Source organism: Thalassophryne amazonica, chromosome 11, assembly GCF_902500255.1.
Source record: "Thalassophryne amazonica chromosome 11, fThaAma1.1, whole genome shotgun sequence".
Classification (NCBI taxonomy): domain Eukaryota; kingdom Metazoa; phylum Chordata; class Actinopteri; order Batrachoidiformes; family Batrachoididae; genus Thalassophryne; species Thalassophryne amazonica.
This window is the reverse complement of record NC_047113.1, coordinates 89819943-89842321: the sequence shown is the minus strand read 5'-3', so window position 1 is coordinate 89842321 and position 22379 is coordinate 89819943. Positions and strand designations below refer to the sequence as shown.

Genomic DNA, 22379 nt, shown 5'->3' with positions numbered 1-22379 from the left:
CTATTTAAGGATGAAGCCAGCACCTGTTGAACATGCTTTACTCTTTGAAAGCCTGAGGAAAATGGGACGTTCAAGATATTGTTCAGAAGAACAGGGTAGTTTGATTACAAAGTTGATTGGAGAGGGGAAAACTTATATGCAGGTGCAAAAAATTATATGCTGTTCATCTACAATGATCTCCAATGCTTTAAAATGGACAAAAAAAAACAAAAAACAGATGCTTGGAAGAAAACAGAAAACAACCATCAAAATGGTTAGAAGAATAACCAGAATGGCAAAGGCTCACCCATTGATCAGCTCCAGGATGATCAAAGACAGTCTGGAGTTACCTGTAAGTGCTGTGACAGTTAGAAGACGCCTGTGTGAAGCTAATTTATTTGCAAGAATCCCCCGCAAAGTCCCTCTGTTAGATAAAAGACGTGCAGAAGAGGTTACAATTTCAACTGGTCTAAAGAGAAATGGAGGAATATTTTGTGGACTGATGAGAGTAAAATTGTTTTTTTTGGGTCCAAGGGCCGCAGACAGTTTGTGAGACGACCCCCAAACTCTGAATTCAAGCCACAGTTCACAGTGAAGACAGTGAAGCATGGTGGTGCAAGCATCATGATATGGGCATGTTTCTCCTACTATGGTGTTGGGCCTATATATCGCATACCAGGTATCATGGATCAGTTTGGATATGTCAAAATACTTGAAGAGGTCATGTTGCCTTATGCTGAAGAGGACATGCCCTTGAAATGGGTGTTTCAATAAGACAATGACCCCAAGCACACTAGTAAACGAGCAAAATTTTGGTTCCAAACCAACAAAATTAATGCCTCGCAGATGTGAAGAAATCATGAAAAACTGTGGTTATACAATTAAATATGAGTTTAGTGATTCACAGGATTGCTAAGAAAGCAGTTTGAACATAATAGTTTTGAGTTTGTAGCGTCAACAGCAGATGCTACTATTATTGTGAACACCCCCTTTTCTACTTTTTTTTACTAATAGCCCAATTTCATAGCCTTAAGAGTGTGCATATCATGAATGCTTGGTCTTGTTGGATTTGTGAGAATCTACTGAATCTACTGGTACCTTGTTTCCCTTGTAACAATAAGAAATATACTCAAAACCTGGATTAATCTTTTTAGTCACATAGCACTACTATTATTCTGAACACTACTGTGTATATACGAGGTCTATCAGAAAAGTATCCTACCTTTTTATTTTTTAAAAAAACTATATGGATTTGAATGATGTGCGATTACACCAATCATGCCTGAACCCTCGTGTGCATGCGTGTGTTTTTTCACACGTGTCGGTGACGTCATTTCCCTATGGGCAGGCCTTGAGTGAGATGTGGTCCCGCCCTCTCGACGGCGCGTTGCTTTATTAAAATTTTTTCTGGACCTGTGAGGAATATCCGAGTGGACACTATTTGAGAAATTAAGCTGGTTTTCGGTGAAAAGTTTAACGGCTGATGAGAGATTATGGGGTGTTTCTGTCGCTGTAAGGACTTTCCACGGAGCGGGACGTCGCGCAGCGCTTCCAGGCGCCGTCGTCGGCCTGTTTCGACCTGAAAACATCCTAATTTAAGGCTTAATTCACCCAGGACGTCGTGAGAGAACAGAAAAGATTCCGAAGAGGCCGGCATGAGGACTTTATGTGGACATTCCACTGTTTAAGGACATTTTGTAATGAAAGACGTGCGCGCAAATCTGTGTGTGCTGCGACAGGAAAAACACCTCCATGTTGAAAACCATTTGTAAAATTCAGGCGGCTTTTGATGGCTTTCAACAAGTGAGCAACTGAGAAATTGTTTAACAGCTTGGGCATGTTCCAACTTGCCCGTTAAGGTTTCCAACGGAGGTGTTTTTCCTGTTGCGACCCCCCGCGGTAGGGTCCGGCCCGACATGCGACTCTGCCTGCACGTTCTTTCATTACAAAATGTCCGTTAACAATGGAATGTCCGAATAAACTCCTCATGCCGACTTCTTCTGAAAGTTCTCTGACGACTTCCTGGGTCAACAGAGCCTGAAATGTGGAAGTTTTCAACTTGAAACGGCGAGACGCTGCCGCCTCGAAGTGCAGATCGCCATCAGGCACCGTGGGCCGTCCTTACGGCGACACTACCAGACCAAAATCTCTCATCAGCCGTTAAAATTTTTACCGAAAACCAGCTGAATTTATCGAATGGTGTCCACTCAGTTGTGCCTTACAGTTTTGAAAAAATTTTGATCAAACAAAGCAGCAGTCTCTGAGCCATTCCTAAACAATGAAAAAAACTGACGAGAGGGTGGGCCACTGCCCACAGGCGAATGATGTAACCGACAGGCGTGAAAAAAACTCTCGCATACCCACGAGGGTTCAAGCATGTCTGATGTAATCACACATGATTCAAATCCATATGGTTTTTGAAAAAAATAATAAGGTCGGATACTTTTCTAATAGCCCTCGTATATATACACTCAACAAAAATATAAACGCAACACTTTTGGTTTTGCTCCCATTTTGTATGAGATGAACTCAAAGATCTAAACCTTTTTCCACATACACAATATCACCATTTCCCTCAAATATTGTTCACAAACCAGTCTAAATCTGTGATAGTGAGCACTTCTCCTTTGCTGAGATAATCCATCCCACCTCACAGGTGTGCCATATCAAGATGCTGATTAGACACCATGATTAGTGCACAGGTGTGCCTTAGACTGCCCACAATAAAAGGCCACTCTGAAAGGTGCAGTTTTATCACACAGCACAATGCCACAGATGTTGCAAGATTTGAGGAAGCGTGCAGTTGGCATGCTGACAGCAGGAATGTCAACCAGAGCTGTTGCTCGTGTATTGAATGTTCATTTCTCTACCATAAGCCGTCTCCAAAGGCGTTTCAGAGAATTTGGCAGTACATCCAACCAGCCTCACAACCGCAGACCACGTGTAACCACACCAGCCCAGGACCTCCACATCCAGCATGTTCACCTCCAAGATCGTCTGAGACCAGCCACTTGGACAGCTGCTGAAACAATCGGTTTGCACACCCAAAGAATTTCTGCACAAACTGTCAGAAACCGTCTCAGGAAAGCTCATCTGCATGCTCGTCATCCTCACTGGGGTCTCGACCTGACTCCAGTTCGTCGTCGTAGCCGACTTGAGTGGGCAAATGCTCACATTCGCTGGCGTTTGGCACGTTGGAGAGGTGTTCTCTTCACGGATGAATCCCGGTTCACACTGTTCAGGGCAGATGGCAGACAGCGTGTGTGGCATCGTGTGGGTGAGCGGTTTTCTGATGTCAATGTTGTGGATCGAGTGGCTCATGGTGGCGGTGGGGTTATGGTATGGGCAGGCGTCTGTTATGGACGAAGAACACAGGTGCATTTTATTGATGGCATTTTGAATGCACAGAGATACCGTGACGAGATCCTGAGGCCCACTGTTGTGCCATACATCCAAGAACATCACCTCATGTTGCAGCAGGATAATGCACGGCCCCATGTTGCAAGGATCTGTACACAATTCTTGGAAGCTGAAAATGTCCCAGTTCTTGCATGGCCGGCATACTCACCGGACATGTCACCCATCGAGCATGTTTGGGATGCTCTGGACCGGCGTATACGACAGCGTGTACCAGTTCCTGACAATATCCAGCAACTTAGCACAGCCATTGAAGAGAAGTGGACCAACATTCCACAGGCCACAATTGACAACCTGATCAACTCTATGCGAAGGAGATGTGTTGCACTGCATGAGGCAAATGGTGGTCACACCAGATACTGACTGGTATCCCCCCCAATAAAACAAAACTGCACCTTTCAGAGTGGCCTTTTATTGTGGACAGTCTAAGGCACACCTGTGCACTAATCATGGTGTCTAATCAGCATCTTGATATGGCACACCTGTGAGGTGGGATGGATTATCTCAGCAAAGGAGAAGTGCTCACTATCACAGATTTAGACTGGTTTGTGAACAATATTTGAGGGAAATGGTGATATTGTGTATGTGGAAAAAGGTTTAGATCTTTGAGTTCATCTCATACAAAATGGGAGCAAAACCAAAAGTGTTGCGTTTATATTTTTGTTGAGTGTATATATATATATATATATATATAAAGAGAAAAACATTTAGACGTTGCACTCTTAAAACATCTTCTTAAACTAAGAGGATGATTCCCCCCCCACACACACACACACACACACACACACACATTGTACAGCTGTCATGGAGGCAGAAACTGTTGAAAGAGAACAAAACCTTTTTTATATCAGGCTGTAAACATGTTTATTTCTGCTCTAAAGTTGGACATTCTAAAACGGAGTCCTCCACTGAAAAAAAAAAACAATACTTCGGCTCAACTTAAAAAAAATTGATGTAATTTGTAATTTGTTACAGCTAATTTTTTTTAGTTTTTCACATTGTATATTTATGATTTGGTAAAGTGATTCCAGCAGATTTAAACTGGAAACCACAATTTTCCATTAGACCAATGTAAATAAGTACTTTGAATGAAGTGCACTGATGTTTCATTTTTTCAGTGTATGGAAAAGTGCTGTGTTTTATAGCTAGCCTCAAGCGGCCAGTCAAGGTACTACACTTCCATGTCGACCTCATTTATAGCGGGCTCAGGTTGTCACTTTGGTAATGGCTTCACTGGATAGAGACTGTGGAATGCCAGGACGCATGGCTACATTCTTTAAAACAGAACAATGGATTATGTATATGTTTTCCCCCTTTACAAAAACCTGAAGTGACTGTAACAAACATGAGCTGGCCACCAGTCAGAAGTCACTGGAGGTGCCAGATCTAGCAAGATGTGAGTCAGCCACATGCACACACCTCCCCAGCCACAGATAGGCCAGACCCACTCACATAACAAAAAGGCGTAACTCCCAAGTTAGTCACTGCACTCAGGTGTATTATGCCTGGTGGTGGGTCAAGAAAATTTAGAGGCGAGCTTAGTGCCATAAGACATGACATCCCAAATCATCACTGACTGGAGAAACTCCACACTGGACTTCAAGTAACCTGGACTCTGTGTTTCTCCACTTGTCCTCTAGACTTGACAAACAAATAAACAAATAACGTGTCTATAATCATACTGTGCAGAGTCGTACCGTGTATTCTGCGTGCAGTTCTCTGCACCGAACAGTTACGTGCGCATCCATACAGTCCAGTACAAATACATGGATTGTGATAATTGGTACTGAAAGAAAATGGATGCTGGTAGTGAAAATGACAACGGTGCTGGGCAAAAAGGAACAACAACAGTTGTGTTGCATTGTGCACTACTTTGTGCATGGTGGAAGACAGAAGATGTGTCTGCAGTTTGTGGAACAAGGATTTAAATGTTTGTGGGTTTAAGAGTTTACACCTACCCACTTTATAGTGTACACAGCCCTCCAAGTCTCCTACTGACGTCCAGCCCTGCCTCTTCTCCACCTCTGGGTCATTACGGAGGATTTTGTTCCTTAACCAGGACAGGTAGTACAGACGAAGCTTGTTCTTTTTACCTGGAGACACACAAATAGAGATGAAAGTGATGAATGCTTTAATGGCACTTTAAATATTTAACGATGAAGTATAATGCTGTTGCAATCAGTGTTCCCGTCCGGAGCGTTTCTCTGGGGAATCAGGAGATGTGAAGCCGTTCCTCACCCAACCTGAACTTCACTTTGAACTTCAGGCTTCAGCCTTTTTGTGCAACCACGCAAAGACTGAATTTCTTATCTCACACCTGTCTGGACGCGCTGAGGTTCGGGCCACGGCTGAGTGGAGCCGCCGATTCGACACCTCCTCGTCAGTTCACAGTTTCGTTTCGATGTTTGAGCAGGTGTTTCAGCACACGTGTCCGGGTCGGGAGGCTGCAAAGTCTTTATTGAGGTTAAGGGAAGGTTCATGCCAGGCAGCTGATTATGCTATAGACTTCTTCACCATCGCCCCTAAAAGCAAGTGGAACATGGCAGCAATAGCAGATGTCTTTTTTCAAGGACTATCAGATCATATGATGGACAAACTCACGGAGGATTTGAACTCTCTCATAGCTCCAGATAAGAGTGGACAGGAGGCTGTCAGAAAGACAATGGGAGGCGGGCCACCTCCCTGGTCAAGGATCACCAATGTGGAGGGGTAAGAGCGTCTGCAGGGATTGTTCCTCTCGGCCAACCACAGCCATCATCAGCACAGCTGAGAACAGCACAGAGGAAACTACACAGGTGGGACAAACCTGCCTATCAGCAGAGGAACGCCAGCATCATCAACAAGATGAGTGCTGTTTTTACTGCGGCCAGCTCAGACACCTGGTTTCAGGCTGCCAGGTCCGTGGTTCTCGACCCATGCAGAAATCATCGGTGAGGGTGAGTCAGAACCTTGTAGGCACCGAAGTTGAACATTACAAGATCAAAGCCACGATTACATCTGAAAGTGCTGCAGAAACTGTTCCCCTGTTTACTGACTCTGGTTCTGATGCTAACCTCCTGCACCCATCTTTTGCCAGGGACTTGAGTCTTAAACTACTGCCCTTGCAACACCCCCAGAGGTGAACACTGTGGACGGCAGCACCTTCTGGGAGAATCACTCTGTGTTGTCTGCCTGTGCAGGTGGCCTTTTCTGATGGTCACACAGAAACATTGTGCCTCCACATCTTCAGTAATATATCTCACCTGGTAATTTTGGGGCAGCCATGGTTCAAGAAACGCAACCCAAATTTTGATTGGGCCAATGGGCAGATCCTTTCTTGGAGTCCAAATTGCATGTATACATGCCTGGTCCAATGAGAGGAGCCTCAGAGCACTCCAAATCTTGATTTGACAAATGTACCCACATGTTATCATGATTTAGCTGCAGTTTTTAGTAACGCTAAGGCCAAGTCCCTGCCTCCCCACCGACCTTATGACTGTGCTACAGATTTACTGCCAGGAACCACACCCCCCAAAAGGCAAATTGTACTCTCTTTAAGGACCCGAGTGTCAAGCCATGAATGATTACATCCAAGAGTCGCTTCTGGCTGGTTTAATTCGACCATCCTCGTCCCCTGCTGGAGCAGGGTTCTTCTTTGTAGAAAATAAGGATAATGCTCTACAACCTTGTATTGATTACAGAGGACTTAATAACACAGAAAAGAACAGATATCCCCTCCCATTAATTGCATCAGCTTTTGAGTGCTTAAAGTACTCACTAAGTTGGATTTACAAAACACTTACCATTTAGTCAGGATATGGGAGGGTGATGAGTGGAAGATGGCGTTTAATATGCCCACAGGTCACTACGGATATCTGGTCATGCCATTTGGTCTCACCAATGCTCCAGCAACATTTCAGAATTTTGGGGAATGTTGTCCTTCTGGATATGCTGAACAGATATGTGTTTGAATATTTGGATGACATCCTGATTTTCTCCCCCAATGAGGAGATCCACGCTCAGTATGTCCGTTCTGTACTGCATTCCAGAACCAGCTGTACGTGAAAGTGGAAAAATGTGAATTTCACAAACCCTCTGTATCTTCTCAGGGGTTTACGCTGGCTGAGGGGGAGGTCAGGATGGACCCAGCAAAGGTAGCAGCTGTGGCTAAGTGGACCAGGCCATGCACCCGTGCAGGAGGTGCAGAAGTTCCTGGGGTTTTCTACCTTTTATAGGAAGTCCATTCATAATTTTAGTACCTTAGCCTCACCTTTACATGATCTCACCTCTCTCCATAGGTCTTTTGTTTGGTCTCCAGAATGTCATGCAGCCTTTTGTGAATTAAAGTAACGTTTCACTTCTGCTCCGGTGCTGCTCCTCCTGGATTCCGGTCAGCAGTTTGCAGTCGAGGTGGACGCTTCAGACACTGGGGTTGGGCATATTTATTTGGGAGGGATTCCATGGTGAATATGATCTTTTCCTTCATCGCTGTTGTGCAGACAAACTGCAGGAGGAATTGTGTACGTATATGTGAGGTTTTGAGATGACCTGTGACCTGACCCACTTGCTTGATGCATGTTCCCAGGGTATGCATGCTAACATCGGTAAGATCTCTTGTAAATCACCTCAGAGGTGTTACCTGGTAACAACAAAATATTAGATTTATAGAGAAATCAGATGTTTAGGAACATTTTCCTCCATCTTGGTGTATTTTGAACGGGTGAGCAGCCAGCTGACATCACGCTGCCTTTTTTTTTTTTAAATTTAATTTTTATTGTAAAGCAACATAAAATTTACACTTCCACAACAAAATTGTAATACTTTCAATACAATATTTCTGCTTTACCCTTTTAAACTTTTTTTTTTTTGACCAAACCAAAAGAACATGTGTGCGGGTGGAGGGGGAGCCATAATACAGCAACATCTTTACAACATCCACATAAATAGTTACATCCATGGGCACTCATTATCAAAGTAGCAGTTTTCAGAGAAAATCAGATCTCAACGGTTTAACATATTCCGTCCACTTCGACCAAATCCTATAGAAAGCGTCTCTCTGCACTTTGAGAAAGACAGTTTTTCCATTGTGTAAATTTCGTGCACGTTTATCCAATCCTCAATTGTTCGTGGTTCAGGTTTGAGCCATCTCCTCGTTAGAGCCTTTTTACTTGCTGCCAGTAAAATATACAACAGTTTCTTGTCTTTAGAGTCCAGTTTATCTACTGTTATGTTACTCAAGTACAAGGTTTCAGAATTAAATGGAAAAACAAGTGCAAACGCATTCTGTATATGTTCATGGATCCTAATCCAATACTGATGAATGACTCGGCAGTCCCAGAAAATGTGGAAATGGTTGGCTCCAGCCCCCCAACATCTCCAACAAATATCACCCGTTCCTCGATATCTGTTCTGTGCAGGGGTGACAAAAAAATCTCATGACATTTTTCCAGCAAAATTCACGCCATACACTGGACCCAGTCGTAACCCATTGTGTCTCACATATCTGTTCCCAACATTCTTCTGTGATTTTCAGATTACCTTCTTTTTCCCACCTGTCTTTAACATAAAGTGTGTTGTCCCTTTTACACCGCAAGATGCTGTTGTATAGCTTGGATACAATTTTATGTTTTTGTGTCCCCATTTTAGTACTTAATGATATAAATGTTTCCACAAATCCCAGGTCATTCAAATTTATTTTAAGGTCCTGATTAAAATAGTGCCTGATCTGAAGATACCTAAAGAAATCAACTGAGACTAAACCGTGTTTCCCTTGTAAGGTTTCAAATGAATTTAGCGCCCCCTTATGAACAAATGAATAGTAATCAGTCAGCCCTTTTAAAATCCAGCTTTTAAAGCTTCCATCTTTTTGATTTGGGGTAAAATCTGAGTCATATGCACACCATCTTAGTATTTTAGAAGCATTCTCCAGACCACAGATTTTAATTACTTCATTCCAAGCCGATATCATTACATGTGATTTAGGTTCCTCTGTAATGCGGATTTTATTTTGCAATTTGATGTCGGCTAATAAAGCTTTGACTGGTATTCCTCCAACTGTAGTGCCCTCTACATCTTTCCATCCTGCGGTGTAAAACGGAGAACACAAATTAATGGTCTTAACTGGGCCCCACAATAGTATTCACGCAAACATGGAACACCTCTACCTCCCCTATCCTTTAATTGCAAAGTTTTGTATTTGACTCTGGCCTTTTCCCCTTTCCAAATATATTTTGCCAACATTTTATCCCACTCTGCGAATTGTTTTTTAGGTATTAGAATTGGTAAACATTGGAACAGATAGAGCATTCGGGGAAGAATATTTAATCTAATTGACTCGATCCTAGAGTGTAGATCCAAGAAAGGTATGGTGTTCCACCTTTGCATATCAGACTTTAGTGATATATTCAGAGGACCATAGTTAGCCTCAAACATTTTATATAAGTCTCGGTGCAATACCACCCCTAGGTATTTGACACTGACCGCATCCCACTTCCATCTATAATTTTCCTTGATTGCTTCTGATGGGACATAATTTAGAAAATAATAATTAAAAAAAAAAATCACGCTGCCTTTTACTCCAACTGGCATTCACTGTGTCCTTCCCAGCATGACTAAATCAGGGAGAAGCTCCTACATTTTTTAAATCTTTTGCATTATACTTTCTAACCAACGGGTGTACGTCTTTGTAGAATATATCAAGATGACACGTCTTGTGTGAAGGAGGCTTTTGTTTGGTGACTGTCTCCATCACCGGGGATGGCAGCGGGAGGAGGATGCGCTCCTTCATCATGATCGAGGAGGACAAATTTTAGTACAGTGACTGAATTGTAATCCAGCCTTTGGGGAAGTTTATTTGCTGGTTGGATTTTGGAGTGCCGCTCCTTGATGGTTGCTATGGTAACTGTGGGCGCACCTGATTTCTTTTGGATCTTTGCAATCAGCTCACCTGGAGTGTGAAGTGGTGGATACAAAAAGGGGTTTTGTAGTGTGAGGGGAGGACTTCACTTCATTCCACTTCACTTCACGGAGAGGAAAGGATTTGGTGGCGGAAGGCATGAAGAGCAGCTGGTGAGGAGAGCGACTGGATAACGAGAGTCGTGTTGATGTTGATGTTACTGGTTCCAGCTGAACGCTCGCGCTGGAGAAACGCCATAAACGTGGATTATCTGAAATTGATCCTTCAAGAACCGAAGCAGCTGATCTGTGTACTGCAGAGTGGGAGTGCTAAATGCATCGCAAAATGTGTAGGAATTGGCAGGCATCTCCGTATATAATGGTATGTGGTAATGGGAATACACGGCTGCTCAGTAGTATGATGTACCTGATATAGTGATGAGTACGTTGAGTCCTTCCAGTACATCCATCTGCTGAAACCTTCGTCTGCTGATGAGAGAGTAGACTTTGCCCTGTCCGCTCCGATCCAGCAGCCACAGACCGTTCTCTGTCCCCACCAACAGATTCACACCTTCAACACAGAGTGGAGACAAGATTTACAAACCTCACACTCTGTCATCAACACTTTAATTAATAATTATTATAATCAATAATAATACTTAGGTTTGTCATCTGCAGCTACTTCACACATGAAAGTATGCAAAATAGAGATGTGCCAAACAGCTATGTAGATCTTGTCTCAAATGTAGGCGATAAGTAACGTGAATGTTAAGATGATGATTCAGTACACAGCTCAATCAATATTGTAGTTCTGCCAAACACTTCCATGTTGTGAAACATATTTGCCTGTGTGTGACACAAAACAGCAGGTCCACCTGAACACTCCCATCGGCAGCCATGTGAGCATTCATGTGGTTCTTGTGGGCCACTAGCCTGAATATTACTGAATATTAATACTAATATTAATACTTTACCCGTTTCAGATGTTACTTGGTTGAACACATGATCAATATAATTGGGCCAAAAGAGAACTGATTGAACTGGAAATCATCCAACTGTTTAGTCGAGGAACAGGGTTTCAGTACCACTGACCAAATGTTTCATTCAGTATAACTATGAAGTGTGTGTAAAGGCGTCCATACAAAAACAGAAGAACATATTAGTTCAACAGCATCATGACGGGGGAAACACCCAATGCTATTCAACACCATTTAGCACTGAACTGACTTATTTATTGGACACAAAAGGCAAAATCAATTTAAGTAAAGCTAAAATGTGTTTAAAAAAAACACACACACACACACCCCACAGGCCGGCACACAGAACCTCCGTGTTGAATTTCTTCTTGTACTTGCGGATCTCCGGAGTGTCACTTTGTGGTCGAATGTTAGTTGGGTTCACGTTCACCACAGAGCCTTTTCTGTGGTTCTCCCTCTGGAGTGGATCACTCTTACCACGTGCTGCACATCGATATTAAGAAAATGAAGACATTTAAAATAAAATACAAAGTAAAACTGTTTACCACAAAAGCTAGACATGATTTCACAGCTCAACCCCGTCTGGTGCAGGGGTTTTATCTGGGAGAACCAAAAATACTGTGTATATCTGTGTATATTTTCTAATCATACTATGAACTGTGCTACATAAAAACAGCTCCAGAACATTACACATATTGTATGTGATACAATACCATAGTACAATTTAAACATGCTTCTACATATAATGTGAAACAACAAATAGTTCAATGTTTGTTTTAGTGGTTTTTAAAGCAAAAAAGTGTCTGTATTTTGATGAATGTCTAAGAGTACATACAGTACTTTGAGTCATGTTGTCTGCATGTTTCATGTATGGAGAGAGAGAGAGAGAGCGAGACAGAGAGAGAGAGACTTACACGGGCTCTGTGGTGGTGATATTTGCATCAGTCTTGGATCAATGAAGGACAGGAATGATGAAGAGGAGGAAGAAGATGTGATGTTTCCTGTAGGGCTGCTCACAGCCTAATGGGTACAACAACAACTTTCATTTGATGTAGAGTTTGTTGAGCTTAACAGGTGAAAGTATGGTTCAACATATTTAAGAAAAAAAATGTATCTCCTTTTTTTTACAGTAGAAAAGTAATTTAAAAATACCAGGTTCTTCCTGGTAACTGTATTTTGCTGCTACATGAAAATAATCATACAAAAATAATGCAGCAGGAATATTTTGAGTGAAAACTCCAAATGGATGTATCAAGAACAAACATTAAACTAGGACCTGGTCTTGAATGTTCAGAATAAAAATATTAATGAGTACTCAGAAATGGTTCAATATTTTGTTTATATATCATGAACAAACCATAACATACCATTCCATCTTTACTTATAAAAGCACTTTAAACAACCACAGCTGAGACAAAGTGCTGTACATTAAAACAAGCATTAAAACATTAAAACGTACATTCAAATAAACACAAGGTATCGCTGGGGCCGAAATCCAAGGAAAAGAAATAGATTTTAAGATGAACTCTAAAAGTGGACAGTGAAGGGGCCTCTCTAACATACAACAACACCAAGCTAGTCCACAATTTAGGAACAATGGTAGAGAAAGCACTGCCCCCTATGAGCTTCCCTGTAGAGCTTGGTACTTGCCAGGAACAGCTGGTCTGCTGACCTGAGAGACTGACAAGGTATGTAAGGGCGAAGAAGGTCAGAGAGGTAAGGTGGGGCAAAACCAGGAAAATATTTAAAAACAAACAAAAGAATTTTCAAATGAACCCTAAAATATACAGGCAGCCAATGAAGTGAGGCCAAGAGAGGTTATGCGCACTCTTTTTAGACTTCCTGTCAAAAGATGCGCAGCGGCATTTTGAAGCAGCTGCAAATGCAACAGTAGCGACTGACTCCAACAGAAAGTGAATTACAGTAACCCAGATGAGACGAAATGAAAGCATGGATCACTGTTTCAAAGTGCTGCCAGGAAACAAAGGTTTCACTGTTGCCAATCACCTTAAATGATAAAAACTGGACTTAACCACAGCCATTTGGCAGTCCAATTTAAAATCACTGTCCACCTTAAAACGAAGATCAGTAATAACAGGTTTAAAATATACCTCCAATGGGCCCAAGTCAACAGAGGAGGATTCACAGGGGCCACTGGTTCTTTTCATTAAAATTAAAAAATTAAAAAAGGTTTAAAAAAAAAAAAAAACTATTTTAGTGTATTTCAATGGAACTCATTTTATTCAACTAATCGAGGTTTTGAGCTGAGAAAATGACTTGTAGTAATTGGCCAGACAAAGGGACCGAGCTGGAAAGGATGTACAGGAGGTTGAGGTGATAAAAGATGCAGATTGTAATGGCAAAACTATGACTCTACAAGCTTGAAAATACCACCAAATTTGGTGCATTTTCAGCAACATTTTAGTTGATTTTTCAGACATTCTGTGCTGGGTGGCGCAGCCAATTTGAACCCAAGAGCCGGGTGGGAATTTGCAGTACCGGGCGGGGCTGTCCGGCGCTACCCACCGTGGCTAGAACCCTGATGAGGAGCAATATAGTTTCACGGTGAGAAAGAGCACTACGGATGCATTGTTTGCTAAGAGTGCTGATGGAAAAGTATAGAGAAGGCCAGAAGGAGTTGTGAAATTGTATGAGGAAGCCTGGAGTGGCAGAGAAGTATGTGAGGGTAGTGCACGACATGTACAAGGATAGTGTGACAGTGGTGAGATGCACAGTAGGAATGAAAGACTCATTCAAGGTGGGATTACACAAGAATCAGCTCTGAGTTCTTTCTTTTTTGCAGTGGTGATGGGCAGGTTGATGGATGAGATCAGACAGGAGTCTCCATGGACTATGATGTTTGCAGATGACACTGATCTGTAGTAAGAGTAGGTTGAGACTAGCCTAGAGAGGTGGAGGTACACTCTGGAGAGAAGAGGAATGAAAGTCAGTAGGAGCAAGATGGAGTACGTATGTGTGAGAGGGAGCCCGGTGGAACAGTGCAGTTACAAAGAGTAAAGGTAGTTAAGGTAGTTGAGTTTATATACTCGGGGTCAGCTATCCAAAGTAATGGAGAGTGTGGCAGAGAGGTGAGGAAGAAAGTGCAAGCTGGGTGGAGTGGAGGGAAAAAGGTGGCAGGAATGATCTGTGACTGAAGAATATCTGCAAGAGCGAAGGGGAAAGTTTACAAGACAGCAGTGAGACCAGCTATGTTGTACAGCTTAGAGACAGTGGCACCAACAAAAAGACAGGAGGCAGAGCTGAAGATGCTGCAATTTACTTTGGGAGTGATGAGAATGTGCAGGATTAGTAATGAACATATCAGGGGGCCAGCTCAGGTGGGACAGTTTGGAGACAAAGTCAGAGAGGCGAGACTGAGATGGTTTGGACATGCGCAGACTAGGGACCCAGGGTATATAGGGAGAAGGATGATGAGGATGGAGCCACATGGCAGGAGGAGAAGAGGGAGGCCAAAGAGGAGGTTTATGGATGAGCTGAGGGAGGACATGTGGATGGTTGGTGTGACAGAGGAAGATACAGAGGACAGGGTGAGATGGAAACAATTGATCTTCTATGGCGAGCCCTAACGGAAGCAGCCAAATAATGATAAGAAGAAGTTCTACTGACTCTTCACACACAATTAGGACTTTAAAAAGTGCAGTTTCTTTTACTGAGTTATAAATGTCATTATGACACAATGACGACAACTTTGCAACCTTTGACATTGTCTTGAAGTCTCTTAGCACTAGACTATGAACACATGGCTGACAAGATGAGTGCAGATCTATAGATATAATGGCAATTTACATCACTTCTGAATCGGCGACAGGGCCGATGATTTCATGCAGTGGCATGATATGTCCGACCTGTGTACGACATGCTGTGCGAGTGCTCTAAACACGATCAGCTAACAATGCGACCTCATCTTGCCCGCCGTTGGAATGGGTTACCAGTGCGAGTGGTACACGAATGTGGCGTGCATGTGCTGTGCGCGAATGGTTGTGGCAACAGCTGTATGAGGCGTTTGAGGCATCTCCGAATTTTCACGAGTCGCGTGCGTTTCCTCGTTCGTGCGCCAGTCGGCTTCTATCGTGTTATGTGTGAAGGGGCCTTTAGCAATACTGAAAAAATCATCCTTTTTTTTGGGCTGAAGTAGACACGTGAATTAGCTTTGTGAAGACAGCGTAATTATGAGCCTGTATGGTATAGATCAGCAAAGTCTTTGTGGTGGTGGATCCCACACCTTCTTGTGTCTGTGTGCACATTAGTCTCAATAAACTCACGTGCAGCTCGTCGTGTGTGGGAGCACGGGGAGCTGTGGGGGACTGAGAGTGATGCAGTCCACATGATCGCTGCTGCAGACCCAGCACGTTATGGATGGAACTTGAGGAGGAGGTTTTTTGTAAAAGGTCTGGGAGCAGATAGGTATCATCTGAACCTATCCTGGAAAACTACAGAAACACACACATGCAGACAATAAAAAAAGAAAGAGTGCAGCTGTGTACATTTATTAAATGACTCTGCAGGAGTGATGAAATTTTCCTGTCAAACTTCAGCCAATGTATGTATGAGATCATTAGGTGATTAACAAGTGTTACTGTTGTATTTTATAGTAATGTTCCACAAACTACTTCAGTCATCTTCATCCAGCAGCAAGGCTATTCTGCCATCTAGTGGTTACATATGGAAAAGTACTAAAGAGTGGGTTGGAGGGGGGGAAAAGTATGTGTGCATAACTGTGTGCAGAATACCTGGTTGAGATTGTGGTGTGGCTGCAGTACAATGCCATCAGGTATTTGTTTGAAGTATTTCTCTTTACGACTGGACAAACCAGACCTTAAAACAAAGAATGAGGTCAACATTTCAGCCAACAAACTCACTGCTAGTACTGCATTTAAAAGGCAGAAACAAGATCAATACATCTGCAAACTCAGTGACATTGTGCATAAATTCTGTTCAAAACGAATACTGTATGTGTAGAACTGATAATGGGTTTAAAAATGCAATTAACTGATATCACAGTTACAAAGCAAAAAAAAAAAAAAAAAACCACACGCTTGTTATAAATACAAGCAGCTGAGTTGTTCAACATAAAATACTTTAATCACATTATGCTGTCTTATGTAACTATTTGGAAAACAATGGAAAAAAAAAGATTACTTGTGAGGGTTAACATACATGGTGACATGAAAGAGTGTATTTTATGCTCTACAGCCCAATTAGTGCAGTAGATAAGAAAATATTTAGGGGAGGAATCCTTCAAATGGTGATACAAGCACCAAATTCGGCACAAATACTCCTTAGACATCACGCTTTTGAAAAAATGGACTGGCCACTTGATTTTTTTAACAGGTGGCCAGATAGGGGTCAATGAAGGAGTTTCTCCCCAGAAAGAGCGTCATTTCTAACGGAAAAATGGTGTACTGTTTTGTTTTCAGCTGCAATCTCCGAAGCAGTAGCAAAAAATGCAATTTTTTCGGTTCCTAGTGGAGAAGGGAAAACGAGGAAAATGGGAGAAGTCATGTCGGTAAGTGTTAGCCTACACAGCTAACCAGAGTAGTTGCGTTCTCTCGCCTGCACAACTGCCTCAACATGTTTGAGCTCCGGGTCATAAACAAACTGCAACACATGTCCGCTGTCCACCGTATCGTCACTTTTTCTTTTCATTTTCCCTTTGTGTGTAATTTGCCCAAATACCCAGAGAAAGTGCCATGTTGCTGCTGGAGACAGACGAGGGCTGTCCACAGAAGTAGAAAAATTGTGTCATATTTTGAGCCTTTAGCGCCTGCCCTCAAATGAGACTGCAATGCCCGATTGACCCCCACCTGTTGAAAATTCAAGTGGCCAGTTGTTGTTTTTTTCAAAAGAGTAATGTCTAAGGAGAATTTGTGCCAAATTTGGAGCTTGCATCCCCATTTGAAGGATTGTTTCAGTTATCTGCAGCACATAATTGTAATTAGAGACGCTGTCAGAGGTGTGCATAGCAAGTAGGCATGTTGATATGCATTTTAACAAGCTATCTTAATAATAATTCATTTGATTTTGATCAAACGTGGCTGGTACATTGGGCCTGCAGATAAAAAAAGCGATATGACTTTGGATAGGGTCAATCAATGATAAAGGTCAGCGATCAAGGCCTACACTTACAGTGAGGAAAATAAGTATTTGAACAACCTGCGATTCTCCCACTAAGAAATCATGGAGGGGTCTGAAATTTTCATCTTAGGTGCATGTCCACTGTGAGAGACATAATCTAAAAAAAAAAAAAAAAAAAAAAAAAAAAATCTGGAAATCACAATGTATGATTTTTTTTAAATTATTTATTTGTATGTTACTGCTGCAAATAAGTATTTGATCCCCTACCAACAGCAAGAATTCTGGCTCACACAGAACTGTTAATTTTTCTTTAAGAAGCCCTCTTATTCTGCACTCTTTACCTGTATTAACTGCACCTGTTTGAACTTGTTACCTGTATAAAATACACCTGTTCACACTCAATCAATCACACTCCAACCTGTCCACCATAGCCAAGACCAAAGAGCTGTCTAAGGACACCAGGGACAAAACTGTAGACCTGCACAAGGCTGGGATGGACTACAGGACAACAGGCAAGCAACTTGGTAGAAGAAGACAACAACTGTTATGATTATTTATTAGAAAGTGGAAGAAACACAAGATGACTGTTAATCTCCCTCGGTCTGGGATTCCATGCAAGATCTCACTTTGTGGGGTAAGGATGATTCTGAGAAAGCGCAGAACTACACAGGAGGACCTGGTCAATGACCTGAAGAGAGCTGGGACCACAGTCACAAAGATTACATTAGTAACACATGATGCTGTCATGGTTTAAAATCCTGCAGGGCAGCAAGGTCCCCCTGCTCAAGCCAGCACATGTCCAGGCCCGTTTGAAGTTCAACAGTGACCATCTGGATGATCCAGAGGAGGCATGGGAGAAGGTCATGTGGTCAGATGACACCAGAATAGAACTTTTTGGAATCAACTCCACTTACCATGTTTAGAGGATGAGAACAACCCCAAGAAAACCATCCCAACCGCGAAGCATGGGGGTGGAAACATCATACTCTGGGGGTGCTCTTCTGCAAAGGGGACAGGACGACTGCACCATATTTAAGGGAGGATGGATGGGATCATGTATTGCGAGATTTTGCCAAACAACCTCCTTTCCTCAGTAAAAGCATTGAAGATGGGTCATGGCTGGGTCTTCCAGCATGACAATGACCCCAAACACACAGCCAGGGCAACTAAGGAGGGGCTCTGTAAGAAGCATTTCAAGGTCCTGGAATGGCCTGGCCAGTCTCCAGACCTGAACTCAATAGAAAATCTTTGGAGGGAGCTGAAGCTCCAAACCTGAAAGATTTGGAGAAGATCTGTATCGAGGAGTGGACCAAAATCCCTGCTGCAGTGTGTGAAAACCTGGTGAAAAACTACAGGAAACGTCTGACCTCTGTAATTGCAAACAAAAGCTACTGTACCAAATATTAACATTGATTTTCACAGGTGTTCAAATACTTATTTGCAGCAGTAACATACAAAAAAATTATTAAAAAATCATACATTGTGATTTCAAGATTTTTTTTAGATTATGTCTCTCACAGTGGACGAGCACCTAAGATGAAATTTCAGTCCCCTCCATGATTTCTAAGTGGGAGAACTTGCAAAATCGCAGGGTGTTCAAATACTTATTTTCCTCACTGTATACGAGGTCTGTCCATAAAGTATAGGTCCTTTTTATTTTTTTCAAAAACTATATGGATTTCATTCATATGTTTTTATGTCAGACATGCTTGAACCCTCGTGCGCATGCGTGAGTTTTTCCACGCCTGTCGGTGACGTCATTCGCCTGTGAGCACTCCTTGTGGGAGGAGTCGTCCAGCCCCTCGTCGGAATTCCTTTGTCTGAGAAGTTGCTGAGAGACTGGCGCTTTGTTTGATCAAATTTTTTTCTAAACCTGTGAGACACATCGAAGTGGACATGGTTCGAAAAATTAAGCTGGTTTCCAGTGAAAATTTTAACGGCTGATGAGAGATTTTTAGGTGATACTGTCGCTTTAAGGACTTCCCACGGTGCGAGACGTCGCGCAGCGCTCTCAGGCGGCATCATCAGCCTGTTTCAAGCTGAAAACCTCCACATTTCAGGCTCTATTGATCCAGGACGTCGTGAGAGAACAGAGAAGTTTCAGAAGAAGTCGGTTTCAGCATTTTATCCGGATATTCCACTGTTAAAGGAGATTTTTTTTAATGAAAGACGTGCGGACGGATTGCAGCGTCGGCTCGCAGCTGCCGCGACGCTCCGCCACAGGAAAAACACCTGTGTTGGAAGCCTTAAGGACAAGTTGGAACATGTCCAGCTGTTAAACAATTTCTCATATACTCACTCCACTGAAAGCCATCAAAAGCTGCCTGGATTTTACAAATGGTTATCAACACGGAGGTGTTTTTCCCGTGCCGCCGCACCGCGCCGGCTACGTCCCAATGCGCGGACCCGTCCGCACGTCTTTCATTAAAAAAATCTTTAACAGTGGAATATCCGGATAAAATGCTGAAACCGACTTCTTCTGAAACTTCTCTGTTCTCTCACGACGTCCTGGATCAATAGAGCCTGAAATGTGGAGGTTTTCAGCTTGAAACAGGCTGATGACGCCGCCTGCGAGCACTGCGCGACGTCTCGCACTGTGGGAAGTCCTTAAAGCGACAGTATCACCTAAAAATCTCTCATCAGCCGTTAAAATTTTCACTGAAAACCAGCTTAATTTTTCGAACCATGTCCACTTCGATGTGTCTCACAGGTTTAGAAAAAAATTTGATCAAACAAAGCGCCAGTCTCTCAGCAACTTCTCAGACAAAGGAATTCCGACGAGGGGCTGGACGACTCCTCCCACAAGGAGTGCTCACAGGCAAATGACGTCACCGACAGGCGTGGAAAAACTCACGCATGAGCACGAGGGTTCATGCATGTCTGACGTAAAAACATATGAATGAAATCCATATAGTTTTTGAAAAAAATAAAAAGGACCTATACTTTATGGACAGCCCTCGTACATACATACTAGAATAATCAATGCAAATATTTTACTGTTTGAGATCTTGACTGCATAACATTTTTTCTACGTCTGACACTTTGAAACGTGGGTGAGATGTTGTGGCTCTCAGCACTTTTCATCTCATTACATATATTTATATTTAATATATTTACTTCAAAAATCTACTGAGAGGAAAACACAATGATGAATATGAAATGCCAACCATCTATCCTTTGTGAGTGACGGACTTTGTTAAAAAATAGGACTGAATCATTTCAGTCTGCCTATGGTGTGTGGTTGCATGACGACAACATTTCAGTTGAAGCAGGACGGTTTGGAATGATATTGTAACAACAGTGACAATACAGCCTGCTGAACTCCCTCCCACCTGGACCTTTCTTCATCATCACTGCTGCCAACTTCATCACTGGAAGAAGAATATTCCGTAGCCTTGTGAAGCCGACTGAGAGCAGGCTTTACACCCTGAAAATCAAACAGCAGAGGGAAAAGAAAAAAAAAATATTTTGACTGATCTGAAATTGAAGTGTTTATAAAAATCACACTAAGGATTGTTCCACATTCGTGTGGTGCAGATATGCTGAGCAATTTTGCAAGCCAGTTATCTGCATGCAACGCTGCATTTCAGTCCAGTGTGGACTTCCCATTTTATTGGATCCCAACCTTCATCTGAGAACATACTTTGTTATATGGGTCACATATTCACTATCATGTCATGACATGAATTTGTTGACAAAGTTGTTCTTAGCTGACTGTTCATGTGATAGAGCGACAGCATTTGGACACTGATCAGGCACTAAAGCAGACTTTGGAAGCATTCCGGTGTCTCCTAGGATTTATGATCCACACAGATCATATTAACATATACATGTGTAAATCCATCCTCAGCATGTTAACTTCATCTCTGAATGAGGACTTACAGAGAAAATTCTAAGCAGACAAATGATACAATATCGACACTTAAATTTTTTTTTTTTTTTTTTACATTTTCATGATCAAGAATCTGAACGTTGGCAAAGTTTTATTCAGCCATGTCAGGTTGTGCTGGGAAACACAGAATGAAGACTCTTTTGTATGGCATCAGATTAGTGCCAACAGCACTCGTGTGAAAAAACATCCATTTGGGCGTATTATATTATTTCACATGCGTAGATATTAATTGCGAGTGCGCAAATTATCTGCGCGCGCACGCACTCAGAGGAAACTGCTCCCCGAGCGAGGAGGAAAACGGTGTTGCGAGTGAGGAGGAATATGCGACCAGCGCGCCAAACAGTGGCTTGTGTGACATTTACGTTACTGTTTTCATTTATTCAGCCAAGGGTTTCTTGCCTGAAGGAACCTCTGTCCAGATGTCATTGTTTTCTTCGTTTCAGCAGACGTCTGTGTCTGAAAGGAGGGCTGTCACTCAAATCTCGCTCTTCAGAAACGATCAATCATGACAGAGCCAGTACTGACCCAGGTTCCCTCCCCCATTGTACCAAAAGTTTCAAGTGAGAGAGCAGAAATCCATTTCGAGTAGGGATAGGTATCGATAAGATTTTATCGATATCGATACCATTATCGATTCCGCTTATAGATCCGATTGCTTATTGATTCCGTATCGATACCTCTTGTGAATTTTTTGTGTACTAAAAGTAGGCTTTACAGGTGTTCTATGTCTGCGGGTCAAAGAGCTTTTTCTTATCGTGCACCCCCTCTGTGGAACGGTCTTCCTGCGACCGTGAGGCAGTCAGAATCCGTGGACATTTTAAAGTCAAGACTTAAAGCCTATTTTTATTCTCTTTCTTATGAATAGTTTTTCTTTTTTATCCATTTTATTTTTACTTCTGTTTTTAATTATGTATTTGAATTTTATTTATTTAAATTTTTTTATGTTGAACTGTTCTATGTGAGGCGCCTTGAGACAGCTTTTGTTGTGATTTGGCGCTTTATAAGCCGATTAAATTGAAATTGAACATTTTATTGAGTCTTAAAGTAAATAAATATGAAATTGGTCACTGGATCCTTAAACTTTGGACATAAATAGAAATAAACAAAATCTGTAGTTTTTGTCAAAAGCATTTCCTTTCAGACAT

General features: G+C 42.3%; 1 protein-coding gene across 3 annotated transcripts in view; it reads right to left on the bottom strand.

The window, feature by feature from the left end:
* The window catches only part of si:zfos-2326c3.2 (misshapen-like kinase 1), a 249878-nt gene that overhangs the window by 39304 nt on the left and 188195 nt on the right, over positions 1-22379 (bottom strand). For all 3 annotated transcript variants that reach the window (XM_034182332.1, XM_034182330.1, XM_034182331.1), the window contains 7 exons: positions 20675-20769; positions 15998-16082; positions 15530-15697; positions 12161-12266; positions 11574-11729; positions 10697-10840; positions 5355-5489 (listed from right to left, as the gene is read on the bottom strand). In XM_034182332.1, the coding sequence (XP_034038223.1) occupies positions 5355-5489; positions 10697-10840; positions 11574-11729; positions 12161-12266; positions 15530-15697; positions 15998-16082; positions 20675-20769 (889 nt within the window). The remainder of the gene's footprint in view (positions 1-5354; positions 5490-10696; positions 10841-11573; positions 11730-12160; positions 12267-15529; positions 15698-15997; positions 16083-20674; positions 20770-22379) is intronic.